The sequence below is a fragment of the Centruroides vittatus genome, unplaced genomic scaffold (genome assembly GCF_030686945.1).
Source record: "Centruroides vittatus isolate TY-2023 unplaced genomic scaffold, ASM3068694v2 contig_923, whole genome shotgun sequence".
Taxonomy (NCBI): Eukaryota; Metazoa; Arthropoda; class Arachnida; order Scorpiones; family Buthidae; genus Centruroides; species Centruroides vittatus.
In genome coordinates, this window is record NW_027122610.1 from 366,066 (window position 1) to 384,197 (window position 18,132).

The 18,132-nt window shown below is 34.7% G+C and overlaps 2 protein-coding genes across 5 annotated transcripts; both read right to left on the reverse strand.

Annotated features, from left to right (window-relative positions):
* Nucleotides 1–846: 846 nt before the first annotated feature.
* Nucleotides 847–3,177, reverse strand: LOC136984580 (uncharacterized protein MAL8P1.12-like). Its single transcript, XM_067281635.1, has one exon. It carries the CDS (start codon nucleotides 3,175–3,177, stop codon nucleotides 847–849), a length of 2,331 nt encoding a protein of 776 aa, XP_067137736.1.
* An 8,956-nt stretch (nucleotides 3,178–12,133) lies between these two features.
* Nucleotides 12,134–17,809, reverse strand: LOC136984593 (protein C19orf12 homolog). 4 transcript variants are annotated; one of them, XM_067281649.1, is made up of 4 exons: nucleotides 17,785–17,809; nucleotides 12,761–12,804; nucleotides 12,508–12,664; nucleotides 12,134–12,448 (listed from the first exon to the last, which is right to left on the reverse strand). In XM_067281649.1, exons 1-4 carry the CDS (start codon nucleotides 17,792–17,794, stop codon nucleotides 12,189–12,191), a joined length of 471 nt encoding a protein of 156 aa, XP_067137750.1. In that variant the 5' UTR covers nucleotides 17,795–17,809; the 3' UTR covers nucleotides 12,134–12,188. The 4 variants fall into 4 exon arrangements, with proteins under 4 accessions (XP_067137750.1, XP_067137754.1, XP_067137752.1 ...); XM_067281653.1 differs by lacking the exon at nucleotides 17,785–17,809 and adding an exon at nucleotides 12,925–13,022 and having other exon boundaries at nucleotides 12,508–12,661; XM_067281651.1 differs by lacking the exon at nucleotides 17,785–17,809 and adding an exon at nucleotides 12,925–13,015.
* Between the last annotated feature and the right edge of the window lie 323 nt (nucleotides 17,810–18,132).

An 18,132-nucleotide genomic window follows, 5' to 3' on the forward strand; every position in this document is an offset into this window, starting at 1 on the left:
GGCACGGGACAAGTTGAAAATTTTGATATTCTAAAATTTGTGGGCAAATTTGAGACAACGCATATGCTTACTTGAATAAAAAAAAATATCAAAAAATGGCATAATTTTTGATTTTGTCGAAACCGTGTTGTGTTTGATTAGTGTGTACAGGCACGATGAAGTGACGTTTATTTTTTCAACACTAGGCTAGTTGAATCTTTATTTAGTTAGAACGTGTTTTTCTACATCGACGTTTCGGGCTTCAGCCCCTCATCAGCTAACTAAACATATATAAAAAATATATTTTCTACATGGCATAAATAAAAATCAAAAAACTAAAAACTCACATAAATTCTTTGTAGACCATACCTTGCTTTTGCATGGGTACTATACACACAGCAGAAATCGGACGACACTTAGGCTTTACATTTTCAATATCAATTTTTTCTCGCAACTTTAACTCCATAAAAACCAAACCGTTTTTTCATTTTATTACATAAATAAGATAACTTCTGTAGAAATTAAAAAATTAAAAACCAAAATTTACAAATTCCAAAGGTCGTTTTTACTACCTCATCGACCAATCCGACAATTTGCATATAGCACTGTGTGCCGTAAGTTGCACCTATTAACAAATTAATTAGCCAACATTTAGAAACCCTTAAGGGAATTACAAAGATTTTTAATTTACAATTTTTTTATATTACAATAAATCACTATTTGGCTTAACGTTTACACTGTATATTTTTCTCTTTATCTAATTTACATAACATTAATACGGAACATTATTTCATTAAATAATTCTGTCTTTACCATTCGATTATCGCAAATTATAATAATTTAGTACATTTCTTCATATTATTTTCATTATATTATTTTTAACCAATTATTATGAATTTTAACGCTTAAGTTTTTATTTATACAACCTTGGTTTTTGTTTCGTAGTATTTCAACGCTTTCTTTAAATTTTCTATCATAAATCCTTTTCTCTTTATGTAAAATCTGTATATTTGATTGATTTATATTACAATTATTGATTACACAATGATCATAAAAAGCTGAGTTCAAACGACTATATTTTAAATCGGATATGTGTTCTTTAACACGCGTTTTTAATGTTCTTTTGGTTTCGCCTATGTAAAAACTATTATTCTCACAAGTACAGGGTATTTTATAGACGACATTTTTAATTTCATTTTTATCTTCTATATTATTTGTTGAACGTTGTTTCTGATTTAATCTAGATATTAAATTTTTATAATTTGGTGCAAGCTGTATGTTATTTTTTCTAAGTTCTTTATTAATCTTTTCATATACACATTTTATATATGGAAAACTTAAGTATTTAATTTTTTTATTATTTGCATCTTTTTTGGAAGGAAAGGGGCCTTTATTATGTATGTTTTTTTGCCAATTGTTAATTAATCTTGTAGGATATCCATTCAAACTAAATTTCTTTTTTAGACTGTTTATATATTTCTGATTTGTTTCCTGTTCGCTGGTTCTACTAAGTATATTCATATATTCCATATAAAAGATATTCCTTTTTATATGTAAAGGGATATTTGAACGATAATTCAGTGTCTTATTAACTGAACATTGTTTCCTAAACGGTTCAAGTATTAATTTTCTATTTTTCCGTTTTATCATCACATCAAGGTATGCTATGCTATTATCAGTTTTTTCTTTTTCTATAGTAAACTTAATTTCATTATGGATACCGTTAATTAATTCTTCTATCTTGTCTATTGTTGTTTCAGCTTCGTTATATACTATTAGTATGTCATCAACGTATCTTCTATAAAAATCTATACCTAAAATGTTTTTTATTTTAATATCGATTTCAATCATTATTAATTCCGCTAATTTCGGTCCTATAACTGACCCCATACTAATGCCGTCTTCTTGTGTGTAATATTTATTATTTAATTCTAGGTAATTACTCTTATAAGCAAACTCAATCAAATCTATAATATAAGGGTCTACATTCATTTTGTTTAACTGATTATTAATCAATTTCCATGTAATTGACGGATACATTTCAACAACGTCAATACTAGCTAACTTAGATGTGTTGTTTATCTGAACCTCTTTTAATTCTTGTAAAAATCCTTCCATATTTCGAATAGAACAGATTGAGTTTTCGTAGTCTTTAAGTTTTCCTTTTAGATATTTCTCTAAGTTATACAATACAGTAAATTTGAAGTCAACAATTGGTCGTACTTTTTCATTTTGTTTATGAGTTTTTAACTGAATATTTAATCTAGGGGTTCTTTCGTTATCCTCGGATAGTATAAATATCTTTTCGTTTTTGGTAACCTTTTTTTGTTTGTATAGTATATTAATTCGTTTTTTTAATTCTTCGTATATTATGTTTTTTGGATTTATCGGTAATTCTCTGAAATTCCCCTTATTTATAATTTCTAATTTTTTCGCTATTATCCAGTCTCTGGTTACAACTACAATTTGTTTTGACTTATCCGCTTTTATTATATTAAGGTTATTATCATTTAAATACTTGTACAGTTTTTCTATTTCAGCATTATATTTATAATAGTTTTTATCTCTAATTATTGTTCTATCTTTTTGCCTTATAATATGATGTTTTATAATATTACTTAAATTAATTTTCATTATCTCAGAATCTACTTCAGTCAGTCCTACACAAGCTTTATCTAAGGTCGGTATTATATCTATTATTCTCCAGTTATTAGGACCATTAAAGTCTAATCCTTTTTGCATAATTTCTAAAATATTTTCAGGGATCGCGTAATTTGTTTTGTTTAACACAAGGGACTTTTTCCACTCATTTATTTCTTCAATAGATGGATATTTAAACTTTTCTATTAATTTTATACTTTTAGCCTTTTTGTAATTGTCAATGCTATCGGTATAAAAGGTTTTAACTTCTTCATTTTCATGTTGGTTTCTTTGTTTCTTATATTTTTGTAGGCTGCGCTTCAGTCTTCTAATTCTAATATATTTAAATTTTACGGTTGATTTCATAATTCTAGTATTAATATAATTCCGCTCATATGTTGGTATGTTCTGGCTAATAGACTTAGGAAGGGTAAGTGTTTTTAACTGTTTATTCTCTGCAATATGTGCTTTTAAGTAGTCTATATCAACTTTAAGTCTTCTAATCTCACCTTGTATCCTTGTAGCGTAGCTCGTTTCTCTGTGTGTTTCCTCCTCCATATCTTCCTATATATCGATGTCAACTGCCGTTTCAATGTCAATAATTTGTTGATTTTGGGCAAGCTTAGAAAAGATAATATTACTTTTAATCTTCAAGTTCTTTATGTGCTCGGTCCAACTCAACCGATTATCCAAAATAACACCTAGGTAACGCATATGAGGAACTATAGCAATCTTCTCACTTCCAATCTTAATTATTGGAGGCATAATTTTTATGATAATTACATTAATTAAATTCAAAAATATTTTAAAACTTTAATAAAGAAAAACTAAACATTCATAATTAAAAAAAAAATCCAGCAATGAGTTGCATAACTTTCCCGGCTGTTATGAGTTTTTACTTTAAAAAATAATGTTTTTACATTATTAATCAAAATCAATAAAATTGTATATAATGCCATCTGTTATCAGATTTTTTTTAATAAAAACTTTTTATATTTTTAGTTACTATAAAATGACAAAAAGCTTAATTTTGAGGGTAGGGATGGGTTTTATGAGAAACTATAAATGTTAGTAACGAATAAAATCTTAAGTCTAACCCCTCTCAAGATATGACACATGACTCCCCTCTGTCTCCTCACTCCCTGGACCTTTAACCACCAAAATTTAATAGTATCAACACTCCTCATATACAAGCCACCATGCCAAATTTCATTTCTTAATGTTTACCCCATCCTGAAATATTAAGCGAAATAGATGCCAATACTTCTGAGCAGTGGCGTAGCAAGGGGGTGTTTTTTTTTTTTTCATTAGAGATCATCACTTCCCCTCTCAGGGATCAGTCTCCCCGCACCGCTGACGCACAACGGGGATAGAAACTAGCATACATGGGAATCCTCATCCAAAACGTAACAACAGAACAGTACATATCGAATAAAAGAAAGTACTAAACTGAGCACCCAGCTCAGAAAGTAAAATTAACATCGAAATAGAGCCACTTTGCTCTTCAAAATAGTAGAAAAAAAGTCCTTTAACTTGTTAAAAGTAGTTTCCTTCCTAATAAGATGGTACAACTCACAGGGCCAAGCTAACCCTTCCTCCAAAGCCGTCCACTTTAAGTAATACCTGTCCTCTTCCCATTGAGTACAATCGTACACAAGATGATCAAGAGTTTCAATTTCCTCTCCACAGGCACACGTAGCATCACTAGATAAGTTGAACCTTCTCCGATAATTGCCCAGACCATCATGACCAGAAAGGCACACCAAGATTGTCCGTTGCATTCTGAACCATTTCATCTGACTAAGCCTCTCTTCAACATTGGGTAGAAATGTAAAAGTTCTTCGTCCTTTATCGCTGTGTATCCAATCTTCTTGCCATTCCCTGATTGACAAAATCCTCAGCTCCTTCTTTACCCAGCTGATAGGAACATAATGGAAAACAAAATCGTTACCAATAGCCGCCTCCTTTGCCAAGTAATCCGCACGCTCATTACCAATGATACCGGCATGTGCCCGAACCCATTGGAATTGAACCTGAGCCACCAGATTATTATCACATAACATAGTATGGATCCGAAAGACTTGCGCATGAGTGGAACTCCTATCCAACATGGCCTCTAAAGCACTCCGACTATCAGTATTTATCCGAACTCCCTCCAACCGATGATTCTTGATACACCAATCCACGGCCTTTTCAATTGCCAGTAGCTCCGCCTGGTAAATGGAGCAATATAATTCCAACGTAAACATTTCGTGATGGATTTCCTCCTTGAATTCATAAACAACAAAACTGGCACCCGTACCCGAATCCAACCGGGAACCATCAGTATAAATATCCGTCATTATTTTGTAAACAGCCTCAACATTAACAGTACACCTCTTGGCTGGATGTGGCAAATATTTAACCGGAACACTCCTGTCGAGATTACGCAGATTAAACGAAAGACCAAACAAATTGTCCTCCCTAGTATTCTTTATCCAATACCGCTTTGCACGTTCCTCAATAATTAACTCCACAGGCGCTTTGCCCGCCAGCACCATAAGGGCCTCCGTCGAAGTGGTCCGAAAACATCTCGTCATCCGTAATAACGCCGTCCTTTGCGCCTGCCGAAGACACCTCTGTTGCGTAGTATTTCTCGCCTTATCCCACCAGGCTGACGCAGCATAAGTCATGATTGGTATAAACATCCCGTCGTAAATTGCCTCCATAGCATCTGCTTTTAACCCCCAGGTGCCGCTTGCAACCTGGGCAAGCTTAGAAAAGATAATATTACTTTTAATCTTCAAGTTCTTTATGTGCTCGGTCCAACTCAACCGATTATCCAAAATAACACCTAGGTAACGCATATGAGGAACTATAGCAATCTTCTCACTTCCAATCTTAATTATTGGAGGCCGCTTCTGAAGAGCAGAAGAGAAATTCCTTGCAAAAACCATCGCTTGAGTCTTCTTAGGATTAAAGAGCAACTTACTCTCCATCCCCCACCGGACTATATCCTCTAATAGACTACTGCAACTGACCTCAATATCCAAACGGGACCTGCCTGGGCAAACCACCATAATATCGTCGGCATACGCTGTACAACGAATCCCTTTATCCATAATCTTCCGTAGAATAATATCAAATTGAATAATCCAGAAGCTTGGCCCAGACTTCGAGCCCTGTGGGCAACCCCTTTCGAGGGTCTTCTCAACCTCGATGTAATTTAGAGTATACCTAGCTGTACGCTCAGTGAAGTAATCCTTCGCCAGATCATATAAGTTCCGTGGACAATGAGTTTTTCGTAGTTGATGCAGAATAATCTGCCACCACGCACAGTCAAATGCACCTTTAATGTCTAGGCTAATCGCAACTGCATACTTGGCATCATGCAATACATCCTTAATATCCTGAATCACCTTATTGATCGCATCATCAGTGGCTCGTTGAGCCCTAAAACCAAATTGGACCTCACTTAACAGGTTGTCATGCTCCCAATACCACATAATTCTTTTAATCATTAAGTCGTCGAGAATCTTCCCCATAACAGGCAAAAGACTAATTGGCCGAAAGCTGCTAGGATCCTTCATGTCCCTTTTACCTGGCTTTGGAACTATCACAACCTTTGCCTTCTTCCACCTGGCAGGGAAAACGCCATGTAGCAAACAAGTATTAAAAACCTCCTGGAGAACATCCGGACAGACTTCCCAAATTGCCTGAACTATCTGAATGACCATGCCATCCTCACCAGGGGCCCGATTGGCCTTAATTTTCCTCATACACTCCTTGATTTCCTCAGCAGTAAAAGGAGGGTCGTCCCGCTCTATGTAGCATTCATCCACCTCGTGCCTGATTTGCCGATGAATTTCTTGATCAGACCAAATATCATCCAATGGGAAGAAGTGATCAAGTAGAAACCTCATAGTATCACCTATGGAAGTGGTATATCCAGAAGGAGTTAGAATTGATGTAGGAATAGTCCTTGGCTTTAGTTTCCCAGTACTTATCTTGAAAATAAAATTCCACGGGTTAGCCGAATTTTCTTCACAGTAGGTTCTCCATGAAGCCAGCTTATAATCCTTAATCTTAGCCTTGTAATACCTCTCAGACTCCAGGTAGGCATTCCTCCGTCTGCTCCTTTCAATACAGTTCCGGCAACTCTGGAACCTCCTCCGCAACCTATTATTGTTCCTTCTCAAATTCGTAAGATCACTATTCCACCATGGAACAAGGTGCCTTCCTGGATGCCTTAACGGGATACAATCCACACAAATATCATCAATCTTCTGTAACACAATATCCAGCTTATCTTTAGCGTCCTCCCTAGTTGGGGAGTTTCGATGAATCAACGGACCGAGATCCCTAGTACACCTGGTTAGGAACCTTGACCAGTTAATCTTATTAATATCGAACCTCCTGCTCACAATCCTCTCACAAACCTTTGGGAGGTGAATATTAAACGAAATAGGTGAATGATCACTGAGGCAGCTATCCGTCCTCACTTCCCAGTCCTTTATCCAAGCAAGTCCCTGATTATTACTGATGGTGAGGTCAATCCAGCTTTGTCCACGTGGACCCACAAAAGTTGGTGGAGATAATGGATCATTAATAACATGTAACTCCTGCTCAACCAAAAAGTCAACGAAATCATCAGCCTCCAGATCCTGCACAGTACCACCCCAACTGGGGGAATGAACATTAAAATCACCACAGAATATAATTGCATGACCCGGGAACTTCCGCACAATCCGCTCAATGTTATCCAATGTGCTAGTAATCGAATCACCAAATGGCCGATATAGACTAGAAATAATAATTCGTTGACCATAAACTAGCACCTCACAGCAAACGCAGCACAAATTACTTAAGTCCTGATGAAAGAGAACATCTATATCATTGTTAGAAAGAACTACTGCAGCCAGTGGTCGCCCACCATCCACCTGAAGTACACGTAACCTCCTACCTAGGCAGGCCACTGTACCATGAATCGAGTACGGCTCCTGTATTATCGCAATATCTATCTGTTCCATCCATTTATTCAGTTCAGAATTGGCCGCAACTGCCTTTTGAAGATTAATTTGCATCACAGTAATATTCTGAATAGTATCAAGCGCTGTCGTCTCCATAATCAGTTCTACTAATAGTTATCGCTTTTATTCTCTGAATAATAGGGCATTTCTTATCCAGGGCATTATGCCTTGTATCTCCTTGTTTTTCATTTTTGCAGTTTATACAGAACCTTATAGTGTTCCTGTTAGGGCAATCTCTATACCGATGTCCTTGACCACACTGACTGCAGACCGGAACTTCCTGAGTGCAATCCCGAGCAAAATGACCCATCTTGCAGCAGTGAAAACACTGCACGACAGGAACAAAATCATCCACAGGGCACCTGACCCAATTAACATTCAACTTCCCAATCCTAATCAGTTTTTTCCGTAAACTGGGCGTCACATCCACCACCCAACTAGTAGTCGGTTTATTCCTGCTCCCGAGAGCAAACTTCACCACAAAATCCTGGGAAAATTTATTTAACTCTCCATAATCCTTATAGATATCCTCATTTTGATCAAAGACATACTTAAATAACTCGGCTTTGGCAATTTCCTTTGGAACAGCATGAATTATTACTTTAGGCAATTTCTTTTTAGGTTCCTTTGCCGACATGCCAGAAATGGCCTCCACAGCCTCTTTCATCTTTTGCTTATCTTCCTTACTGTCGAGTTCAACTGCGACTGCTCCATTCCGCAACTTCCTCAGACCTTTAATACCAATCCTCAAAACGTCCGGTTTAATGTTTTCCTTTATAATCCTCTTTGTGCGTTCTGCATCACCATCTTCCTCTCCTAGCGTTGGTTGCACTATAAGTACCTTTCTTGATTCCACAGGCCTTCTATTAACCAAAGGCGCTCCTGTAATAGCCTGAGCAAAAGTTTTTCCTCTAAATCCCTGTCCTTGACCTTGTATTTCATTCAGTTGTTCCTTTATACTAGTAACCATCCGCAGTAAATCCTCCTTCGAAGACAATAAATCGATAATTTTCTTGAACTTGTCCATAATCTGGGTAATATGATCTCTGGATCCTATCTTGGATGTCTTGTTGGCAATAAGATACTGATGAAGTTCCTCTTGTAGTTGATTAGCTGTGATGACTCCTGCACTTTTCCCTTTACCTTGCTGACTGGCTAGGCTAGGGAAGTTATCATCACGCACAAACGTTAGATCCTCCTCTTCATTTCGGGGAAGCACAACTTGTGTCCCCGGAAGTGGAGGCTCAAAAGCCATACCACCCCCAGCAAACTTGCCTGAATAGGCAAACGTAAAGTAACGCAACCTGTCTTTGGTTTCCCTTTCGGTACTTGCGGGCCTCACCACTTGGAGGTAGACAGTCACTTTCCCAAAGAACACGAGTTAAACAACGAAAAGCAGAGCAAATAGCCTGAAAAATCGCCAAAAAACACACTCGTATAGTTCACAATTGGGACCAAGGCCCTGCAAGGGGGTGTATCGTGCCCCGGGCACCACTCGCAGAGGGGGCACCCAAATGGTCTCCAAGACAAACTATATGTGTTTCTGGAAAAGGGAAGGGGCGCCAGTAAAGCGTCGTGCCCCGAGCACCAGTTATGTTCGCTACGCCACAGCCACTGAGGGTCAAATTTGACGAGATACTATTACTTTCCCTTGTATACATAATAGCCAAGAAATTAAAGTGACATTATGAGTACATTTGTTGTTGAAACAAAAAAAAAAAAATTGTGCTTCAATTCCTCTACTTTTACCAAGAAACTTTTTAATATTTACTGAGATACTAATTAATTTTAAATATTATTTTATCTGAACTTAATTTACATCATCAGCTGTAAGAATATGTAAAAATTTGTAGCTCAGGATTTAAAATCATTTTTAAAAATCTATCAGAGTTATAAAATCAAGAACTTCCGAAAATAGGAAAAATTCCGACAACATTTATGTAACAATTAAACATATTAATGCCTATTGAATTGCAATTACAAATTTTATTAATGTTTATTGAACTATTATAGTATTTGCATTTATTATTAAAATTCTTTCAAGAGTTTTATGAGACTTTTGGATCACACACTTGAGAATCTTGCAGAATATTCTAGCATTTCTTTTAATAATCCCATCAAAACAGAGTAAATGATGCAGAAATTAGGTCACTTCAATCAGTCATTAACACTGCAATTGTTTGCATAAATTATGTTATAATTGAGTGAATGTCTCATAGATTTGAGCATTAATTGCTTATGTTTGGAGACAGGTTTTCTAACCTAAACAGCTGAAAAATCAAATAATCAAATATAAAAATAAATCTTTTATTTGATTAAAAGTAGAAACAAAAATAAATATTCTATTTATATTTTATTCAGGTTATTTTAATTAGCATATATTTTTACTTTAGAAAGTATAGTCTATGTATAAATATCTATTTTATTTAAAATTGCACTTTAAATTATTAATGGCGGAAGTCGGAGTACTTGTCATTCTCTTATCTAATTTGAATTGCAAGAAAGCAAGAATCCAAATTGGTAAACTGATCATTTATCAGTTCGGAAGGGTCGTACATCATTAGGAAAAAACTATTCTATAAAGACCAGATCACTTATAAAACTATGGAGAAGTTCTGCATTCTACATTGAGATTTAATTTTAACTAATGCAGTATCCTCATTTTTCATTCAGCAAAATAAGAGAATTGATTGATTTACTTTAAAATTATTAAATCTTTAATGGATTAAGAAATTCCATTAAAACTCTGGTCTAGATTAAAATTCAAGTTAGAAATCATAAAATAAATGAAAATGTTTGAACAAATAATGAATAAAGAATAATGCAAATATTGATGTTTTGGATAAATATATTTTTTAAAATACAAGTTCGAACCTTTATCAATATGCTCCATCAATTTAAATATTATTAGAATTAATAAATACTTTAACAGAAAATTAGCATATTAGATATAATAATTAGTTATAAAACAATTTCTGGTTAATGTTACCTTAGGTAGTTAAGATGGCGGCTCGTCTCTGATTCCAGCGAGGAAACAGTGGGACGCACGTTCTAACCTAACCTAACCTAACCTATTCTAATAAATTACCATAATTATTAGCAACCAAATTATTAGAATAGGTTAGGTTAGGTTAGGTTAGAACGTGCGTCCCAATGTTTCCTTGCTGGAATCAGACGAGCCGCCATCTTGGCTACCTAAGGTAATATTAACCCAACTTCTTTATAATTGTTTTACTCTCTATAAAAATACAACGAAAAAATTAATTATTTTAATTTAATTTTTATATTTTGAGGATGCTCTACATTCTATGGGGATTCTGTGCATATATTAGCATTAAAATAGCTTTATAGTTACATCATTTTTATTTGTGAGATAATATTTTGGAGTGTTTTAATTAATTTTATTTTTTATAAATTTTAAATGAATGAAGAAAAATTAAAATATATATTCTTTCATATACTATATATATAATAGTGTGTATAAAAGAATAACAGGTGTATTAAGAGCATAAATATAAGGAATATTTCTAATTTGATATCAAGATTTATATTTTCGGTAATTTTATTTAATACTTTGGAATTAAAATTTAAAGTAAATTTTTTACCATAATGCATTAAAATATATTTTAATTTCTTCTATTTCTTCTTAAGAAAATTCAGCAAAGAGTTGCTTAAGTTTTCCGGCAACAATTAAAACTGTGTCTGGCACAGTCTGATATATTTTATTTAAAAAGTTTTTATACTTTTAATTATTATAAAATGTCTAAAAGCCTAATTTTGAGGATAGGGATAAGTTTTATAAAACAACAAAAACAAAAACTTTGTAAATGCTAATACGAGTAAAATCGTCACTAAGTCCGACCCTACTCGAGATATGACGTACGACTCCCCTTTATTTTTCCACCTCGTCCACCTTTAACTACCAAAAATTAATAGGATCAATTCTCCTAATAAACAAACCTCCCTACAAAATTTCAGAAATTTTTGATAAAAAGTACAGGAGTTATTATCGAGGTTGAGGCCGAAGTTTTCAACGCGAAAACGTGTACGTCGGACGTTCAGCGCCGCCTTCCTGTAAGCCTAGAAGGCGGTGCTCGACGTCCGACGTACACGTTTCGCGTTGAAAACTTCGGCCTCAACCTCGCCATTAAGCAAAAAGTAAAGGAATTATTATTAAAATGTGAAATCCTAATATGCGGGGTGTGCAAATCCGGCCCCCGAATCGTGTGGTCAAATACTTAAAAAATCGAATTATTTTATTTTACTTTTTTCTTAAAGTTGGATGGTTTAATTACATTTTTAAAATTGCTGTAATCAAATAACTAATTAGAAAATAACCGTTGCTATTGTCACAGGAAATTTTCGCATTTTATGTATCGTAATATGCATTAAAATTATTGTTATTCAATTATACTTCTACACGATATCATTATTTATCGAATGTTTTTGATCTGTTGTAACTCATACGATAAGATTTATTAGATTAAAAAAGAAAAACACAATGATAGCTTATACAAAATATTTCATATTTAATACATTTTATATTTAAAAATAAAAGATTTAATTTTGAAGTTGAACACCAAATTCTTGAACTATAAAATTGATAATGCCGGCTAATATTTTTCCTTTAATCGAAGTATTCGAAGCAATGAGAGCAGCTAGAGTTATTAAATCCCTGACGTCAACACTGTGCATGAGAACGATCAAATGGTTCCTAAGTTTTGCTTTCTGCTGTGGAGTCATCGCTTCAATTACACTGGATAACGGTTTGTATTTATCTTTGGCTATCGAATAACCTATTAAACCCCCGAATATTCCACCTAAATTGAAAAAAAATAAAAATCGTGATGTTTACAGTTAGAATGACGTAGATGCTTACCAATTAATAAACCGACGGGTCCCATTATGAGAGATGATACAGCAGCAATGCTCCCAACAGTGATGCCTCCAGCAACAGAACCTTTCACGGTTGCTCTTAAATTATGGTCATCGCTAAGCGTTTTAATAAATGAGATACCTTCGGAAATGGCTACCTTCTAAATTTAAATTTTAAAAAATAAGAATTGTTATATTAAAATAATATATAGAATATTCTGATCGTATATGTAAGATTTAATTAATGAGATTCTTACGTAATCTTCCTGTTGCTGAAAAGTCATTGTGAATTTTCTTAATTCTAAAATAAACAGAACTGTTTGTTAATATTGTTTGCAATAGCCACACACACAATTCTTCGTATGATATTCTTTTATTGTAGTAGATTAAAGTAAAAGTTAAACATACCATCAAAATACACCTTAAGTTGCTGAGATAATTTATTTAAACGTAAACTAACATTTTCAGCCTATTCAATAGTCCATCCTCGGGTTAAACGAGAAAATTATAACAACAGTGTTCTAAAATAGAATATATAAATTCAAATACAAAAAATAACTGAAGACAAGAATATAACAAAAATATATAAATACATATAAAATAAAACAAGATCAGATACAATGTTATATATCACGTAATAATATTGTAAATAAACACAATACCAATTATGTAAAATTAAGACGTAAGTTAGCTCTTAAAAAACTTTTTAACTAACTACTTCCTAAACCTTCGGGGTCTTTTGCATTGATGCACGTATCTTGTAGCTTGCCTTTATAAATTTCAATTTATTCTGCGCTCATCGCTAAAGTTGGGGAGTGCAAAGACTTAACAATATCTGCTTCCTCCCATTTTGCTAGAGCCTTCAGCCTGCGCCATCCGAGATAATACTGTAGCGTTGGATCCCTTCTCGACATTATATTTGTATTCCTTCGGCCTGATTCCCAAACTTCTTGTTGTAACACCAATATAGTTCTTCTTGATTCCTAATTGCACGTTCTCGTACGGAATCCTGTACACCCCTGCCGTTCCTTCTTTATTAATGCTACCTTTGTCATTCCTTAATTCAAAACTAAATATAATGTCGAGAAGGGATCCAGGGAAGGGATACAGTATTATCTCGGATGGCGCAGGCTGAAGACTCTCTAGTAAAATGGGAAAAAGCAGATATTGTTAAGTCTTTGCACTCCCCAACTTTAGCGATGAGCGCAGAATAAATTGAAATTTATAAAGGCAAGCTACAAGATACGTGCATCAATGCAAAAGACCCCGAAGGTTTAGGAAGTAGTTAGTTAAAAAGTTTTTTAAGAGCTAACTTACGTCTTAATTTTACATAATTGGTATTGTGTTTATTTACAATATTATTACGTGATATATAACATTGTATCTGATCTTGTTTTATTTTATATGTATTTATATATTTTTGTTATATTCTTGTCTTCAGTTATTTTTTGTATTTGAATTTATATATTCTATTTTAGAACACTTGTTATAATTTTCTCGTTTAACCTGAGGATAGTCTATTGAATGGACTGAAAACGTTAGTTTACGTTTAAATAAATTATCTCAGCAACTTAAGGTATATTTTGATGATCTGTTAATTATTTGCTGAGTGAGTTTTGTTAATTGTAAAGATTAAACAGTAATAAGGATAAAAGAAATCCTTCACCACTTGGCCGTCCCATTGTGGCCTGATCGAACTCATAATACCTTGCTAAAAAAAACCCTGTTGGTGCCCACAGAGCGGCAAGAGTTTTAAAAACCCCATTAACACTTAAACAGGGGCTAGATTTGCACAAAAGTTCTCCAGAGAGGCACTTCTCCCTGGCAGATCGCCCATGTGTTGTATTGCTTTAAACCATCAATCCAATCAGTTAGGAGCAACACCAATTCACAATAGGAGCGACAGGAAGCACAATACATCGAAGTCATTCATCAATGAAAATTTCTGAATCGACTCCTATTCAAATTTGATCTGCAGGAAGATAAGCTGGTGTCGTTTTCCGACATCGATGTATTTGTACTAATTATTATTTGTTATGAACTCATCTTATAAATGAATTAATAAATAAAATAAAAATCTTTCGCTTTAGATTGCGTCAAAATCATCTTAAAAGTATTACAAAATCTTGGCTCCTATCTCTCATCCATGCTAATCGTCCATTACGACTGTGTGCGTAAAAATTGCCAAATTATAGATTTATGTATCTACTAAAATAAAATATATGAAAATATATGTTTAATAAATTCATTTGTTTATATGTTATCTTATCGATATACAGTGGTGCCTCATATAACGTACTTAATCCGTTCCAGGTGCACGTCCGTTAAGTGAAACGTCCGTTATACGAAACTCATTTTCCCATAGAAATACATGTTAAAACATCTAATTCGTTCCGCAGCATAAAATAACCGTACTGTATCATAAAAAAAATGAACATGGGGTGCGTTCTTTTATTTCTCCGCGTAACTCTGCGCGAGCGACATCCGTTTAAAAATTCCTGCGGAATGCGTTCCTAAATTCCGGTGGGAGTGCGCGCCGTCGAACGGCAAAAACGGCCGCTTGTCAGTGGCGTAGCGTGGGAGGAAAATTTCGCCGCCCCTTATTTAGGTATTTTTACAAGATATTATTATTTATTGTGAAATTTTGCCGTCCCCTATAAGTGCCGCCCGGGGCGGGCCGCCCCTGCAGCCCCCACTACGCCACGCCACTGCCGCTTGTAGCAGTAGTTTACGGTGGAAAGCAACATGGCGTCCTCCATGGCTCAGATAGTTTCGTTTCCGGGTCCATTAGGTGGTTTTATGAATGAAAATTTAGAAATTGTGAAAGCGCGAGTTAGCGCACGCGGTGATGTAAGTGTCTTTACGAATTTTTTTCGAATGGTAACTGGCATTCTATTTTTTTCGTGGCTATTTTGAATGCTCTTTCAACAAATAATCCATTTTATGGTTAAATTTTACAATTGGGACCCTTCTTTTGCCTTTAAAAGCTTATATTTTAGAATTATAGATTCCTCCATCACGATACTATCGATAGTGCGGGCGCTGTTATCTTTCTTTCACCGTCGTTCCTAAATGCCTACAAACAGAAGCGCACTCCCGTAGTAGCGGAGACGCAGAGCGACCGCTATTAAAGAACGCACCCCATGGAGCCGTCACCAATTATGCCGAAAAGTCCGTTATTCGCAGCCAGTCCGTTGCTCGAGTCACGTAACGGCCAAACAGAAAGTCCGTTGTTCGCAGCGTCCGTTATTCGAGGCGTACGTTATACGAGGCACCACTGTATATGTTTACAGGAAAAACAAAGTAAAGTTTTTCTGATCTGGAAACTCGATTTCCGTTTTGGTTTCTCATTAAAACTGTGTCTGGCGCAGTCTGTTACATTTTATCTAAAAACTTTTTATACTTTTAATTATTATAAAATGGCAAAAAGCCTAATTTTGAGGATAGAGATAAGTTTTATAAAACAAAAACAAAGTTGTAAAGGCTAATACGAGTGAAATCGTCATTAAGTCCGACCCTACTCGAGATCTGACGTACTGTACGACTCCCCTTTATTTTTCCACCTCGTCGACCTTTAACTACGATATAGTTTGTTCGGTTTGGTGGTAGTTGTCGCATTGCTTATCTGCCAAAGCGACACGTTAATGTTCCTATGCATTATCCTATGGTCAAAAAGGGCAATTGCCCGGAACCTCCATCAACCAATCTTTTATAAACTCATTATTGTAGTAAGAGTATCAAAATTTAATTTGGGTCATATCTGGGATCCTAGATTGCCGGTATGGTGCAGATGCACGATGTTCTGGCACAACGTAGAAGTTGCGTTATAAAACGAACGAGAATACAAGGGGATTCCTCCAAAAATTCCTCCGAAGAAAAATGTTTAAACACTGTACAGTACGAACATGAAACCTCCTAATTCAAATTTGCCAAGACTCCATGAAGCTATAATGTACAGTACCACTGTAACCTTACACCGTCGACCATGGAATGCATTGTCTCTTTTTGCACCGATGCAATACGGTATTCTATACTCTACTTGTGAAGAAACCTAAAAAATTTATTAATGTAATTATTTGTCTCCAAGCTTTGCCTCCCTGCGATCGCCTATGGCTGAAGGGATCTTCAATCTAATCATTTTGCTAGATATCTCATGTGTTTTAATCAATATATTTATTTGATTAATAATCTTTTCAAACCACATTCTTTCGATTTTGCAATTAAATAATTGTAATAATAAAATATTAATTTTCCTCTTTCTTGAGATATTAATTTTAAAACAATCTTCGAGTTATTAGCGAGGTTGAGGCGGAAGTTTTCAACGCGAAAACGTGTACGTCAGACGTTCAGCGCCGTGTTCCTGTAAGCCTAGAAGTTTGGCAATGGCCTTTGGAATGTCGAGCATGATTCCACTGACTTTCCAAACGCCATTGTCAAACTTCTAGGCTTACAGGAACGCGGCGCTGAACGTCTGACGTACACGTTTTCGCGTTGAAAACTTCCGCCTCAACCTCGCTATTAAGAGAAAACTGAGGTTTTGTTCGTCACGCTTCCGTACTGTTTAAAGCATTTATTAAAATAAATTATGTCATTTTAAAGCAAAAAGTAAAAATCAATTTCTTAAAAATTAAAACTTGCTATAACATTTCCTTAAGAAAATTAAAATTTTATCGAATTCAAAAGCTGTAAAAGTCAACTTACCCCAAAGAGTCAGTGAAGTGACTGATGTAAACTATGTACCTTACTTAATACTTGAATAGGATTGGTGAATAAGTTATGTGACGTAATCTTATTTGTATATCATTTTAAATGTATTAAAATTAAAAAAAAAGAAAAAAAGGTAATATTTTTACAATATTATTACATTTTTCAAAAGTTTAATTGTTATTATATGTTACGTATTATGAATACGGAAATTAAATATGACTAATGGGAAATTTTTGTTTCTTACGTCATGTTTACGTTTGATGATGTCATGGGTATCGTTTGTTTGGTTTGGTGGTAGTTGTCGCATTGCTTATCAGCCAAAGCGACACGTGGACGATCTGCCGAGAGGGATTTCCTTCCGGGAGTCTTTAATGGGAAACTGGTCCCTGTTTAGGTGTTACAAACTTAAAGGAAATACGGAAAACTCTACGTAGCCAGACGTGAACACTCGACCAAAACTACCAGTGTTCAGTGATTTTATTGTCATATATAATTTATACCATATGATTAAATATTTACAATAGAAAAATTGTTAATAAATATTAAATTTTATAACGAATAAGTAATCCTGAACCTTTCTGCATAGGAACGAATCTTGGATCCTATACAATAGTTTAAATTACGAAATCAGAGCGTGCAGAGAAGCCACATGCGGTTTCACTATCATTTTAATAATGGCGTCACCTTCGAGTATTTTAACAAGACGGAAACGTTTTACACCGATATTGCTATGGCGTAGAGTTAAAAATCCCCGTATAATTTATATAAACTTAATTATTTGAGTTAGAAATAAAGTTGTTACATTGAAATATTTTTAAATTAATAACTCTTAATTGATTTCGTAACACCAAAAATTATTATTTTTCGGTCAATTCATTAATTACTCATAACTTTTCCTTCCGAAGATCCGACTGTGACGTTT

Bases quoted from the DNA above. Each gene is read 5' to 3' on its own strand.
- LOC136984593 (XM_067281649.1), bottom strand. The intron at 12,665-12,760 runs GTAAGAATCTCA...ATTTAAATTTAG, and splicing joins TTCAGCAACAGGAAGATTAC to AAGGTAGCCATTTCCGAAGG. The intron at 12,449-12,507 runs GTAAGCATCTAC...TTTTCAATTTAG, and splicing joins ACCCGTCGGTTTATTAATTG to GTGGAATATTCGGGGGTTTA.
- LOC136984580 (XM_067281635.1), bottom strand. From the start codon at position 3,177: ATGGAGGAGGAAACACACAGAGAAACGAGCTACGCTACAAGGATACAA.